This window comes from Apus apus, chromosome 3 (genome assembly GCF_020740795.1).
Source record: "Apus apus isolate bApuApu2 chromosome 3, bApuApu2.pri.cur, whole genome shotgun sequence".
NCBI classification, from domain to species: Eukaryota; Metazoa; Chordata; class Aves; order Apodiformes; family Apodidae; genus Apus; species Apus apus.
In genome coordinates, this window is record NC_067284.1 from 32,670,591 (window position 1) to 32,686,231 (window position 15,641).

At 37.2% G+C, this 15,641-nt stretch overlaps 1 protein-coding gene across 2 annotated transcripts in view; it reads left to right on the forward strand.

Annotated features, from left to right (window-relative positions):
• TAF1B (TATA-box binding protein associated factor, RNA polymerase I subunit B) overlaps positions 1 to 15,641 on the forward strand; it is a 50,657-nt gene that overhangs the window by 24,663 nt on the left and 10,353 nt on the right. For both annotated transcript variants that reach the window (XM_051613750.1, XM_051613751.1), the window contains exons 9-11: positions 12,202 to 12,349; positions 14,371 to 14,548; positions 14,848 to 14,894. In XM_051613750.1, the coding sequence (XP_051469710.1) occupies positions 12,202 to 12,349; positions 14,371 to 14,548; positions 14,848 to 14,894 (373 nt within the window). The remainder of the gene's footprint in view (positions 1 to 12,201; positions 12,350 to 14,370; positions 14,549 to 14,847; positions 14,895 to 15,641) is intronic.

Below are 15,641 nucleotides of genomic sequence, written 5' to 3' on the forward strand. Positions count from 1 at the left end.
CTAATCTTACACAGCCTGAGTTTATATGAAGCTCTAATATTGACCACTGAAGATCCTTAGAAATCTCATTATGACTGTTAAAAATATAGGTATTTATCCTACTCTTCAGGCTAATGCCTCTTTCAGGTTTGCTGATATAATTCCTTGATTTGTACCCTATATTGGGTGCAATGTGGCTGGGTGCTTTTATACAGCAAATGGTATTTCATTCTTTGTGATTGTTTTATATCCAAAGATGCTATTTTTGGCACTATAATTTAATCAGCTTAAAATTAGAAGGATTAGCATTTGCTTCATTGCAGAGTTTGAGTATGTGAATAGAAGTTTATAAACTTGACAGTATTTCTTAAGTGCTTGTGTTTCTTTAGTTGTGGGTGTGGATTTAGTCTCCTAATTATAGTACTCTTCTAGGAGGGGCAGATGAAGTGAATCACTGTTCTAGGGCTTTACTTTTGTTGTTCCACTGTCTAAGGAGGAGTGAAATTCCTCTGTATACTTTTATATTCTGAATATTGCACGAGGTCACTGTACTGAAATTCTTACTGTGGGAATTATTTATACCATTTGGTGACTGCTTTGGTATTGCTAATAGGTAACAGTAATGCATTCTCTAAACTGACATTACTGTTTCGAATGCTGGTATGTTAAATAATTTTCTAGTCTGAAGGTGATTTTTAAAATAAAATGGTGTCCTGACCATTTTTGATGAGTAAACTTTGTAGGAAAAAGTAAAATGCCATATCAGTGATGCAAGTAAAGACTGCCTAACTTGCAGAAGTGATTTTTAATAGAGCATTATTTTTAATAAACAGAGCAAAAGTCACTTAGTCTTCATCATTCTATCCAGTCTTGGTTTTTTGCACTTTTGATCTCTTGGCAGAGGAAGACAGCCAACTTTGAGCTTGAATTCTCTTCTTCAGGAGCAACCTCCCACTGTCCTGAAGGGGCCTGCAGGAAAGGTGGGGAAGGACTTTTTACAAGGGCATGTAGGATAGTTGAAGGGGGGGATGGTTTCAGACTGAAAGAGGGAAGATTTAGGTTAGACATTAGGAAGAAATCCTCTCCTGTGAGGGTGGTGAGGCACTGGAACAGATTGCCCAGGGAAGCTGTGGATGCTCCATCTCTTTTAAGTGTTCAAGGCCAGGTTGGATGGGGCTTTGAGCAACCTGGTCTAGTGGGAGATGTCTCTTCCCATGAAGAGGTGTTGGAACTAGATGATCTTTTAGGTCCCTTCCAGCACAAACCCCTCTGTGATTCTGTAATTCTGTGTGATTCTTTCTTGATACATTTCTTAATCCTTTGTTATAAGCAGTTTGGAACAAGTCTTGAAAAAATGCTGCCCTCTTGATTGGATTTATTGGAGGGGGGGAAATGAAAAAAAACAAAACAGAAGGCAAACCTGCCCCATTCTGCATCTACTGTAATATATATAATCTGTAAGCTTCACAGTTAGGAGAAAACAGATGGAGACAATACAGCATGAAATTTCTTAGATTTTTTTTCCTGTCCAACAGTTGACTCAAAAACGGATCTGGAGTTTATTTGCAGAAAATAGTAGTAAGTAAATAAAAATTGAGTGGGAACAACAAGACCTTGAAAGACAGATACAATGAAAGTTTTGGTGTTTTCATATGGCATAATTACAGTGGGTAAGCACCACATGTTAGTTTTGGGTTTTCCTTTTAAAATTATTATAATTCGTTGACCCATGAGCTGTTACTAAAACACAGACTTTTTTTTACCAATGTTTGTTTCAAGTCCAAGAACACCCATGAAGTGCATGTTAATGAACAGATTTGTCCATGCTATTTTGTTTGTTAGATAGGAAGATTTTATTTTTTAAATAATAAAATGTGTAGCTTTCTCTGAAAGCTGGTGTTATCTATTATAATATGTTCATATATCAGCCTTAATTTAAATTATATGTGATCTTAATTATATATGTGTCTGTAATCCCTTCATGGTGCTATTTTAGAACATGCTGATGTTGTAGCCCAGCTATATTGGAGTAATTTCCAATAACTCCTGACTTCTAGTCAAGAATTGGAGATCAACTTTATGTTAATGTATAAATCTGTCGTGCACCCATATTTTAAATACTCCGTGGAATTCTGATTGTGTTGGGTTTTTTTCTTACCCTCCCTCTTCTAAAAGTTATAGAAGAACTAAGAGGTACCAAGTGTCACAGGGGTCATCAAAAGTAGAGATAATTTTCCTGCAAGAAGCTATTAACTTTATCTACTTACCTTTCAATCTAAAGAAGTGACTAAGAGGTAGATGAGGCAATAGTTTGTAGAAAGTGTTTAGCAGGCGAGTGTTCATTGTCTTTTCCAATACAAGAACTGGGAGGTGTCAGAAAAGGTTGCTGGTCTCCAGGGTCAGAATAAAACACCAAGAAATGACGCCTCATTTGTGGGTAACTGGTGAAACTCCTCATATTAAGATGTTCTGGATGTTAAGAGTGCCACATAATGACTGGACAAATGCAATGAAGGAAAAGGGATCTGGAACTAAAAAATGCAGAGATCTCACTGTTGACTCAGCCACAAATGGTGGGAAGCTGAAGAGATGCTTTGCAAAGTGTCATTGTACCTTGCTTGGTTCCAGAATTCCTCCCTAGTCATCTCTTGTGATTGCTGCTGGATGCAAGGCTAAATAGATCTTTTTGCACTGATGTGGCTCAGCCACTTTTTTTTGCCCCCCCCTGGAACTTCATGTAGAGTTTTACTTTGTAGTTTTGGTGTTCTGGGGAAACTTTTTTAAGTCATAAAACTTGGTTTTTCATTAGGTAGTTATGACAACTCTTCTGTAACTCATAGTTCAAGCTTACAAGTCAGGAGAACTAAAGTTTCAGATTTAGAGTTCTGGGATGTTTCTTATTCAACTTGAAAAATGCTGACAAATTATTAAAAATAGTGAAAGTATGCAAAAATCATTGCATGAAAGGGGTATCTCTTGCCTGTGGCAAAGAATCTTTAGCAATAAAAACTATACAATTTTCTTAAGCAAAAACTTTGCTTTTAAGGAAAGTTTTTGCATGCTTGTATTTTTCTAGTGAGCCTTTCGTTTCCTTTGGTGGAGAAACTAAAGGAATTGCTTTTTTAAAAACTCACAAAGTAAAATTTCTTACTGTTGAGTAGCAGTGATTATCCCAGTGCCAGGAGGAGGAAGGAACGCTTGCAAAGAAGTCTGGCCTAGAAATGTTGCAAGAGGAGAAACATGAAAAGCTATGTACGAGTGAATCAATTCTAGGTCATGGGGAAGCTATCCTGGGATGGCAGAGGTGGCAGCTCAAGGGTTTCTGCACTTTACCTATAGTATTTCTAAACAACCTTCAGTTCTGTGCAATTTTTTTGGCCCTAAAATTATGCACAGGACTTGGATCTGTGAACAGAGTAAGCTAATACTATCTTCTTTTCATGCCTTTGAATAGCAATTAAGCTTTTAAAGTTAAGCATATGGCATTTAGGAATTACTGGAATGAATTTGGTTTTAGCTGAGACTGATGTATATGTGTGTGCTAGGGTGTAGTCATTAATCATTTCATCTCATATTGTTTCTAAACCAAGATAGCGTCTTAGTTTTGCATGCAGAAAATAATGAGCTGCTCCATATCCCTTCTCCTTTTCTTCATGTAATGTGGGAGTTGAAGCCTGCACTAGTGCACACCCTTTGAAGCCAGCACAGCTGTGGAATATTTGGTTCTTTCTCTCGTTTCGGTGCTGGTCGTTCCCCCTGGTCACGCGACGGTGCCTGGTGGCTGCTCCTCCGGGGCCAGGCTCTCAGGGCTGGTCTTGTGCTCCTTTGTCACAAGGTGGAAAACTGGGACAAAGAGACCTGCCTGAGGCAATGGGGTGGGTTTGTAGCACAGTCATGAGGAAACCTGAATATGTCCTAAATCCTGTAAAGTTGTCCTTGTATTTCATTGTTGTGTTGTTTTGGTTTTTTTTTAAATGGGCTTTTTGAAAGGATTTCATAACCCTTAACCTGCTACTGGCCAATACCCATGTCTTCAAGCCATCACACAGCTTACAGGAAACTGCTGCCATGTGAATTGTCTCACACTCCAGGTTTTGGTGGATTGCGTATTTATATTTTATTTTGGGTTTGATTCAAATGAAGTAATTCCTGACTAAATCATTAATAACCTCATAAATGCAGGTCAAAACATTTCCTCTGTTTTTTCCCAGAATGTTTGGACTGGAGGGACAATGGCTTTCTGCTTCCCTGGAAAGCGTATCCACCAGACTGGCTTTTACACATACTCTTCTGTTTGCTGAGGTCTTTTGCCAAAAACATTCAAGTTCTGAAGTGTGAGGGCCTCTTTTCCTGACTAAAATTTGGATGAGCTTAATTGACATAAGATTTTTTTTTCTTTAGTGGTAACTATTTAAAGAATTCAAATTAAGACAGAAGCCGGTCATTCTTGTTTATTAAAAAGTAATAATAAAAACTTCTAAGAGGTACAAAATTCTGTCCAAACATATTCTTCTAATCAGATATGCTGCTTTTATTTTCCAAAACAAGCAGCAATTCCAGCTTTGGTCTGCTGGTGTCTTGAGATACCTTGTAATCTTAGTTTTGTTGGGAGTGCAGGTCTGTCTGTGGGATTTTTTTTTGTCTGTTGAGCTCTGTATTTTTTGTGCATTTTAACAGGTGCATGCTGTACTTGTGCAGGGTAGAAAGTAGTGCAGAATTAAAAGAAGCAAGGGTGAGGCTTTTATTTGAAAGGAAAAAAAAAAAGCTGAGGAGGAAGTTAACTGCTGAAAGGGTTATTGTAATCAAGTTTATCATGGGAGCTTGCTGTTGTGTAACAGAAACTCTAGCTTGTCCATACCTGTCTTAAAGCATTACTTAATGAAGAAAGAAAACAAACCTACCAAAATATTTATGAAATTCAATAAAATTTCTTCCCAAACTCTTAAATTTCGATACATACAACAGTTCAGCTTCTTATTGGATTACGCTCCCCATTTGTAGAAAGACTAAGTTTTTTAGAAAAGTTACATTTGTTAGAGTTAGCTTCTGAACATGAACAGGCTAACACTGAAGCACATGTCTCAGTTTAATAATATTGAAACTCATTTATTCAAAAACCACTTTAGCCAGGATTCATATAATGAACAAGATGTCTTTCTCTGAAGGTAGCATATTAAAAGGTCTGCTCTGCATTAAATAAAAATATATCTTGTTGTTGTTGTTTATCCCTCAGTAAAGAAGTACATCTGTACTGAATGTTCAGTTAGCTCCTTCTCTTGTGTGTGGGTTGCTGGCTCATCCACATGCCATCTTGCACTCTTCATTAAAAACTGCCTGTGTCGATTCAATGCACTCTAATATCCTTGCGCGTCCAGATCCTTTCCTTTCAAAATGCATAAACATTGTCAATTGAGTCATCTTCTAAAATTAATATTTTTTTCTATAGAAAAATCCTTATCACTTCCTCAGCAACCTGGAGTAATTTTGGATTTTTAGATGTAGTAGTTGTTTCAGCTGAGACAGTCTCCAAAGGAGAGAGCAAGAGAGAGGCTGCCAGTGTGACTTCCATGATTTTCAAATGGCATTTTGACTTCTTTTGGTTTTTTCACTGCCCATTCATTGCCAGGCAGATGATTTGGACAAAATGTTTGCCTGACTTCAAGGTGGACAAACTGATTTCATTATGTTGTGTTAACCTTTCAATTATCCTTTCTGCTTCATGAGAGGCTTGTAAAGCAGCAACTGTCAATGTGTGCTTGGTCTCTTAGCGTCTTTTCTAGTGGAAGAAGTCTCATGAGATGCATGTTTCTTAGTAGTTATCTAAATGGAGTTGTAGCAGTTTCAGCTCTTTGTTCTTCTTGTCATTGGGTTCTCTTTTAATAATTCCAGGCACACCCTCTTGTTGTTACATCAGCATCTGTACGTGAATCATGGCTATCAGGGTTTGAAGAAATGTATCTGTTCGTTTAGTCCACATAGAAATGCCTGCACTGCATCAGACTTGTGGCTCATTGAATCTGGTCTCCTGTTTCTGATAGTTACCTACGAAAGGTGAGAGAAGCAGGGTGCAGTGGCTCTTCCTGGTATACTTTCACTCTCGCCAGGAATTCACAAGTCTAGGACATTTCTACACAACATTAGTAACAGTACTTACAGTGTCCAGCATCTACATTGTGTATGTCTGCTGTATACCCTGTGTTCTGGCTAAGAAGGTATTTGTGAAAAAGTTAGCCTTGAGACTACACAGAATCTAACTGTGCAACAGAGCTGACACAATAGTTTTGCTGTCTAACCTAGCTGAGAAAAAAAATACCTGCTGTTGGGTTTTGAAAGTTTTTATTCATAATGTACAGTGTTAAAGCACATTTCATTTGTGTGTGATGGCTGTTGCATTAGTTTGCTGCCATTCCAGGTGGGATGGTGATAGTGCCCCAGAGTTAGACGGAGATTAGGCAAGGAGAGGGGGAATGTAATTTAAAAAATATATGTCAGCAACATTCATTGGTGCGTGTTTGTATGACAAGTTGCCAGATCGGTGGTAGTGTGAGAATACACACTATACATGAAAAAAAAGGTTTCAGTAATCTAGAAGTTTGAGCTAGCTGACCACAATAAGGTTGTAGTACACAATGATTGGTTCACAAGGGTAATTTAATTCAGTTTTAAATACTGATTAGGGTGTAAATTTCACAGCTGATACGGTTATTGTCTTTATTGTCAATTCTTTCATGTAACCTGCATGCACTGCAGCTGGGGTTGTCCCATGCCGTGCTTATGCTGCAGACAACCAGATATATCTGAACCAGTTGAGCAGCAGAAGCAAAGTAAGGTGAACCAGGCTCCATAGAACACTCAACTTCTGTACCCCTTGCTGGTACCTACCTTACGTGATTTTAAAGCTAGTTTTGATTCCTGGCAGTGTATATTTCAATGCAGGCTACTTTCAGAGATGTTTACACACATTAGGGCATCCACTTGATTTATTTTACAATAAAATAAATCCACTTTTACAGTAAATATTTTATCAACACGTCTTGCTTTACCCCAGGATTGAACGAAAATTTTGTGTTGTGTTGTAAAAAACCCTTCTCCAAGCCTTCTAGCTCAACGCCTTCCAAATCTTCAAGTTAAATTGCTTTCTTAGTCCATTTCTTCAGAAGTTTGGTACACTCTTTTCTAAACTTGGTCTATGCTGCTTTGGGCATCTTAAAAATGATGAAGTATTTATGTTTTTAGATAATTCCAAGCATATCTAAACTTTAGATGTCCGCAATTTCCAGAGACCTACAAAAAGCCAATAATGAAAATGTGAGGTCTCCAGTATTAAATGGTCATTAAAAGAATCACTTAGGAAAGGTGTCCACTGCTGAATGTGAGCAGCACAGGTGAAGGAAAAGCCTTAGAGAATGTGCAGGCATGGGAACAAGGAGCTCCTGGGATGGAAATTCACAGGTGGAAGAATGACGGAGAAGGGAACTGTGCTGCAAAAAACACTACTGAACAGGAAAGAAGGATGGAAGTGGAATATGAAAGGGATAATTTAAAACAACTCAATAATTATTTTCAGAAAGAATAGAACATTATCACAATAAAACTGAATTGTGCATATATAAGCGATGACTGCTGGGATATGGTCCTGATACAGAAGGAAACAGCCTGTACAGTCATCTAAGAAGAGAGTCAGTCAGACCACATTTAAAACAAGAAGTGGTGGAGCCTGCAAATTAATCTAGAAAGCCAGCCAGTGCATACTGTTTTCTACTTGTTGATCAGCAACATTCTGATATTGTCCAAACAAGCAGGAGAGGCTGCAATCTTGGCTTACCCAAAACAATTACCAGTTAGTGTGATCTGATTATCATGCTAATAGTTTGGCTCATCTACTTCTGTGAAAATCAGCTTGTTCTTTTCTAATACAGCTGAAAAATTCCATGTAGCTTTGAAAGATAAAGGCAACCAATTTAAATAGTCTAATGAATATTGATAATAATTAAAATCTTGTTTTAGACACTTCTTCACCAACTTAGCAGTGTGTATTTTGTCCTCCTACGCTCAGTTGAATATGGGGGAAAAAATAAAAGAAAAAAATGTTCTCAAGTAGTACTCACCTTTCCTACTGCTTTCTAGAGAAGAACTAAAGTTACTTGCCACATGTGGTAATAAAAGGCAAAGACTTAAAAGACAAAACAGTGTAGAAAAGTTCTTGGTAACCTCTGTATCCAATCTAGACAAGTTCCAGATTCTGTCAGTGTTGTTGATTAATCTTGAAGAAATGCTAGCTTGTGAAACACCTGAAAAGGCTAGCAGGTGGCATAACTTTAGAAGAGTTTTCTGTCAGTCTTCCTGAAATTACAAAGTGTCCTCAGGGGTTTCTGACTGAGTTTTAATATGTAGAGTGTTTCCCAGGTTCTCAAAACAAAGTGAGAGCTCAGTAAGTCCACATGCTGATGGACAGGGGAGTTGTCCTAATGCTTAGCACAGAAATACAACTTGAAAATACGTAATTTTTTTTAATTTATTTATGATTGGTTAAGGGAAAGTTATACTTGGAGAGCATGTGGTGTATGATTTAACGCTGTCCCCACTTGTCCAAGAACTCCTCCCTTGGGGTTTGATCATGGGGTGCTGGAGAGTTTTTTCACCTGAAGGAGGGAGGCCCCAGCTCTAGATCTTGCTTTCCTAGTTGATTTGCTGGTTGACTCTCAGTGCAACTTGTTTTATCAGGCTTTTTTCTTCTGGCAGAGATATGTAGCTAGGTAGAAGGTGATAACTTATTAATTCTGAGGCTGCTTGTTTGCTCTGTCTTCTTTTTTCTTAGTATTTTCCTAAGATTTGCTGTGTTGGTTGTGTGGAATTAGGGTGTTCTTTCTGTTTTAACCCTCCCAGGATATATGAAACTTTGCAGAATAAGAGATTTGCTGTATGAACTCACAGCCCTTTCAGAATTAAACAGAGTATGAACAGGGTATGTAGTGACTAGTGAAAATTATCAGCAGTTGATTACTGAAATGCTCTACAGTCTCCTCAGTTCTCAACCTTTCAGCCTTCAGCCCTTTGCTATGATGTATCTACTGAGATGTGATCTTGTGTTGGATCCAGCTTATGCTTGCAGTTTATGCTTCCAGAGATTACAATGTACTCCTGGAAGCGTGGCATTCAGTTCAACTTGCATCGTCATGACTCAGCACTGTGTTGTAGAAACATGAGTACTATAGAGAATGTTTTTGAGCTTAGGGGGTTAAGCCCTGGGAAGTAGTAATTGATTTGGTGGATTAGTATGCCTTTTTTAGATCTACGTGTCCCAATTGTGTTTACATCTCTTTATGAACACACATCAACTAAGAACAGCTTTTGTCTGTTTGCACTCTTTTAAAACTCGGCTAAGCGATAGCTCTCAGTATTAATTTTTCTATGCAACTTTTACATCACTTGTGTTTGCTCTTAAAAAAACCCAACAAAACAACATCAGTTTTAATTGCAGAGCATTCTCTAGCCATTTTGGAAAAAATAACCAAATTGTCTTCTCTAAATTGAAAACAAAAGCTTTGAAACAAAAGTCAGTGTCAGGCATGAGGAGGAAGGGCTGATTCAGTAGTACCTAGAATAGAAAACCTGTCTTCTTACCCTGATACTGTGAGAGAAGCTCAGGTATAAGGTGATACAGTGTGTACCTTGAGTCCTCCAATTAGGAGATGTATCCCTTAAAGTACCTCTGTGCTAAATTAGACTGTTCAGATAACTTCACTGGTGGTAGTTGAATATTTGAGAATGCTTCAAATTACTTAATTCCCAGTGTCTTAATTTATTTTCATTTGTGATACATGACTAAGAAGCTACTAATTCAACTGCTTTTCATTAAAGGGAAAAACATGTTTCCTTTATATCTAATAAGAAATAGTATTTATGTAATGCTTTTCTTTGCTTTATCTGGAACTTCAGTTTTTTTCCAAATCCACTTGAGAGAAGTTACGGATGATTCAGGTTTTATTCCAAGATCGTTTCAGTATTCAGTTTAGCACTGCTTTTTAAGAGGAAGTACCTAGTCTTCTGTGGAAGTCTGGTGATGCGTGTTTTTCTTGTTTCTCAAGATGGTCCTGTAGCAGTCTAAGCCAGTTTTTAACACTGTTTAGAAGATATAATGAACATGATACAACTTCCTAACTGTTAGAAAAAGTTGCTTGTGTAATGGTAATTGACAGCAGAACTGTTCATTTGCTTAAGCATGCGTTCACACAGTTAAGCAAGTCTGAACTGCAGACTGAGGGGAGAGAATTAAAAAAAAAAACACAAAAAGGAGATGTTGGCAATCAGTCAAGACAGTAAGATTTGAGCATTGACTACATAGCTTATATTAAAATAGATCTAAACAAATTATTAAATAAAAACACATTGTTTCAGTCTTATTGTTGTAAACGTGATTGCTCTGTTTTTAAACTGTTTTGTAAACAAGTAGCCTGAATTCACTGTTCAAGAAAGTTTTGAACCTGTGCACAAAGTGTAAGGCCCTGCTAGATTCCTATTAAAGGTAAGTACCATATGCACAAATTGACTTGATAAAATATGCATACATGATAAAGTGCTCTGCTGAACTAGAACTACCAACCAAAGCAGAAAAAGCATTGCTATTTATATGTTTCAAATGGTAAAGGAGCCTGAACAACTAAAGTTATCACTTTAAGATGTAATTTCAAGTAATCATAAAAATACAGACAATTAAGAATGTTTAATAAAACAGTTCAGGTGTTAAGAAATGAGGGTCAAATCTTACAGTCCATACTTAGACAAACTTTAAGTCCTGCCAAGTTCATTATGAATAAGCATGTCAGAATCTATAAGTCATAGTCTCCTCTAAGAGGAGAACCTCCGTAGAAATTGAGAGAACTTTCTTCATGCAGTCAGTAGTTTTGAAAAGAGAATTGCAGATTTATTTTCATTAATACATATGCAAATATGGAGTTTTTTAAAAAAATAAATTATATTAAAGATTCTTTGGAAAGGTTCTAGAGAACATGCTGCTGAATGAGAATAGGGACGTGGTCACAAAGACCAAGGAGAAGGCTAAGGTGATGAATGCTTTTTTTTTGCCTCAGTCTTTGCTGATAAGAGTGGCTTTCAGCAATCCCAAGTCCTTGAAATCAGTGGGAAAGTCTAGGGGAAGGTAGTCTTAACCTTGGTGGAGAAGGAGCAGGTTATGGAATATATAAAGAAACTGGACGTATGAAGGTTCCTGGGCTGCGATGAGATGCTGCCACAAGTGCTGAGGGAACTGGCTGGTGTTATCACAAGGCTGCTGTCAATTTTTGAAAACTCATGGTGACTGGAGGTGTTTTTTGAGGACTAGCAGAAAGCAGATTCAAGAAGGGCAAGAAGGAGGATTTGGGGAACTAAAGGCCTGTCAACCTCATATTGATCACATTCTTGCTGATAAATATGATAAATACATACGTAAATATGTATTGTGAGTAACTGCAGGCACCTAGCACATGCTGGGGGGCTGACCAGATAGAAACCAGTTTTTCAGAAAAGGCCCTGGGAGTTCAGATGGACAAGATGCTGAGAAGATTAATGTGAACCAGCAATGTGCCCTTGTGGCACAAACTGCCAACAACATCCTGGGCTGCATTAGGCAGAGCATTGCCACCATATCAAGGAAGATGATCTGTCATCTCTCCTTATCACTGATGAGACACATCTGGAGTGCTGGGTCCAGTTCTGGGCTCACCAGTACAAAGGAGATAGGGACATAGTGAAGTGAGCCCAGTAAAGGGCCATGAAGATCATAGTCATAGAATGATTTGGATGTGAAAGGACCTTAAAGATCATCTAGTTTCAGTCCCCCTGCAGCGGTTCCAGATTGGAACCCAGTCAAGTGGGAGGTGTCCCTGCCCATGACAGGGGAGGTAGAGGTAGGTCATAGAATCATATAATGCATTCTCTGATCTAGATTATATTCCTTCCAACCCAAACCATTCTGACTCTATGAATTTTGGACCATCTGCGGACACACTGATCACTTTGCAAGAAAGGTAGTGGGTTGATTGCAGGTCTGAAGCAACTTTCTATTTGTTCCTTATGTACTTCATGGACTTGAAAACTAGCACGTTTCTCTTGCATGTGTGTTTAGTCATAAACAATACAGCATTTAACTTTGATAACTTATTTTAAATAATTAACAAATATGGTAATAGAGCAAATGTACAACACCCTCTAACTGTCTTTCAGTCATGGCCTGGATATGAAGAAGTCCACAACAAAATGCTTGAGCTTGCAGCGTTTTTAGACCTGCCTCGTTTTCCAGATATAACAGACAGCTGCTTTCTTCATCCAGACATGTTGTGCATGAAGTACTTGATGGAAGCTAATTTACCTGGTAAATATTTTCCCAAACCCAAACTGATAAAATTTATTAAACTCTAGCAAAAAGACTTGCGTTACTACTTTAAAAGTGCCTGCTCTTTTCCTTCTAATTTATACCCTTGTAAACTTGACCTGAAAGATAATTTCTATAGAAAGCACCTTCATCAAACATTTAGAGTATGTATTATAGGCCCAGATATGCAGGGGCACTCTGATGCTGGCTTTCTAAGGCTGTGGAGTGAATACTTCATTTCAAATTTTTCAGTATCCACATGAACTAAGAGGCTTTAGTTGAATTCATGTGGTTTATTAACTTTAGCTAAATGATTCATGAAGGTGGGACCTGACTGCTTAGCACTGGAGTTGTCTCATATATAATATTGACTCGTAGTCTGTGATATTGCATATTAGCATTAATTTTAATATTAACAAGCAATGCTGTTTAACAAACCAGCTGCTTTCTCACTTGATTCCCAATTTACTTTTGAAATCATATATTGCATAAATATTGCATGTTTTTGTTTATCCTAAAATTAAGTCTTGAATATTGACTTTTTGAAGAAAGAACTTAGTCCTAGTATGTGAACTGTTGAGCTACCATACTTTATATCTGTCACTGAAGATGAGTTATACAGACAAATAGCCTGTATTTCTTTTTTTTCCTCAAAAAAATAATAGTGGGGGGGGGTGGGGTGGTATTAGCTTATTTTTTGATTAGTTACACTGACTAAAGCTACTTGGCTTTTCTGTTTACTCACAGTTGAATGAAGAAAAGATAACCAACAGACTTTGTGCTAAAATTCCAGAGTAGAAGTTCTGATTTTTTAGTTTTACAACAATGTTGTGATCCTACAGAGGATCACATTCTTTTTCAGATTTTGAAGTATCACTTACATCAGAGAAAAAGCTAGAAATTCGGCATTTTCTGTTTTATTACAGAGAAATAAAAAGCTAAGTACTCTTTGAAAATCACTATAAAAGAAGAAAATACTATCCTTTACTACTTACTTGCAACTAAGCTTTTTATCATGTAGAAGCATTTTTTTAAGGAATTGCAAAAGGATTACTGTTGTTGTCTAACAAGTCTTAAAAAAACAATGAAGCAGTGAATTGACAGTATTTCTTAGGACACTAAATACTACTTAAAAGGTCATTTTAAGTATGTGAAATAAAGGGAAATATACTGACAGTATTTATAAGAAAAATTGGTTTCCAGATTTTGTTTAACTTTTGCTGTTGTGTGTTGTGTGTTTAGAGGACTAAAACTGAGTTCCTACTGAGCTCTTTGTAAGCAGCAAGAGACTACAAAGTATAGCTGAGTTAAGATTGCACTTAGTCATACATTGCTAACCTTTGTGGAATCTGGTGGTGATGTAATCAACCCCTGTCTTTCTTGCTGAACAGGAAAAGTGAGAAATTTGGGGGATTTGTATCTGTGAAAAATAAGCATAGAGTAATAAGAGACTGTATAGATATCCAACTGCTGGAGCTGTAGCTATATCTTTTTGACACAACAGGACAGTGCCTGTGGTAACCTCGGCTGGCACGGGCTGTGCCTCAGCCCAGTGCTGCAGCAGCCACCGCTGCCCGGCCATGCTGGGCTGCTGCTCACACCCAGCCAGCTTCTTCAAAATTAGCCCAGTTCCTCTTTGCAGTGCTGAATCCAGCCTCAACTGTGTGTTTAGTCAACATGCAGGAAAACCGTTTGTGACAAGTTTTTGGCTTTTGGGATCTGTTGGAAATATATTTCTGTAGATTTCAGATATGCTTTCCCACAATGGTGTTCAGGATGGTCTGACAGCATCATTCAAGTAACATCAAAACACTTATTATGATTATTTTTTTTGCATGTAAGCACAGTGAAGATTGTCTAAAATACCAAAAAAATACTTTTCAGCCTGAAAAAAATTGCTGTCTAATGGTCCTAAAGGACATAATCATTGTTTTCCTTGAATGACCAACATATTTGCACTGTAAAAGTAATTCTAGCTTGTCTGAACATACTCATTTGATATTTTTGTTTACGTTAATCAGATGAATTGCATAATTGGACTCGTCGAGTGGTGAAAAAGACCTCTATTGGAGAAGCAGATATTCTGACTCTTGTGCCTGGAAATAAGTCAACAAGAAAAGTGAAATATGATGTTCTTGCTGTAGCAGTTATTGTAGTAGTGCTCAAATTACTGTTTTTGTTAGATGATCACTATGAATGGTAAGTGTACAGGCAAATCAGTAGCAAAGCCCAAATTTCAAATAGTGCAAATGATTGCCTTGGATCATTCTTTCTTTAGTGATACTGAATCTACAGTACTTGAATTTTGACTAAGTTTGGTAGCATGGAACATAAAGACTTTGAGGGCATTTTAGACATTAAATGTTACTTATTTTAAAAGTTGTCAGTTTGAATCTGAAACTTGGAATGAAAATTTGGTTTCATTTTTGTTGGTCATATTTGAACTTCATGTGAAAAGTGTAGTATTTAAATCTACAAAATAAGTTTACTTTTTTCAGGTTGCTGTCAGACTTTGCCAAGGAACAAAATAAAAGTAACAAAGAAGGTACGTAAATATTCCAGTAGAAGCAGGTTTACAGATTTTGTAAATTAAATAACTTTGTAATAAGGCTTAGAAAGACTTGTCTTAATGAGCATTAAAATATGTTTTTTGTCATTTATTCCTTTAGGGCAAATTTATATTCAAAGAAAACAGTAGATCCTGCTCACAAAAAGTTGTCTCAGTTTACCTGCATAATTCTTATTGTAGTGGGGAGAGGAATTTTGTACACATTTTGCTGGGTACCTTTCTGCTTTTTCCTTGTGCATGTTTGCCTCTTGTTTTAGAATTTTATGCATGGTAGGTGAAGATGAATGGGTGCACAGTAAAGAGGGAATGCACTTTGATCGTAGAAAGCAGATACTTATTAGGGGCATCAAACCACATTTATGATAAAATCCGAACTTGTTTAGTCTTGTTAGATAAAGTGTCTTAGTGTGTAACATATTTCAGATGTAATCTAATTTCTCAGTCCAAATAATCCTGAGAGAGTGTGGAAAAGCTAGCAGCAATTAAGATGGAGAAGATAATGGTGTGAACATGGTTCTTTGAGGGCAGAACGACCAAATCAAAGATTAGAAGTTGTCAGGAAGATGTTCCATGGCCTGGTTTAGATTACAGTTCAAGATAAGATCAAATATGTGTTACAGTTGTTAATCTTCTAAGCCTTCTATCAAGTTTGAAGTCCATTTTGACCCTTCTATTACTTTATAAAAACTTAAGTGAATAATTGGTGTTAGCCATGCATGAGCA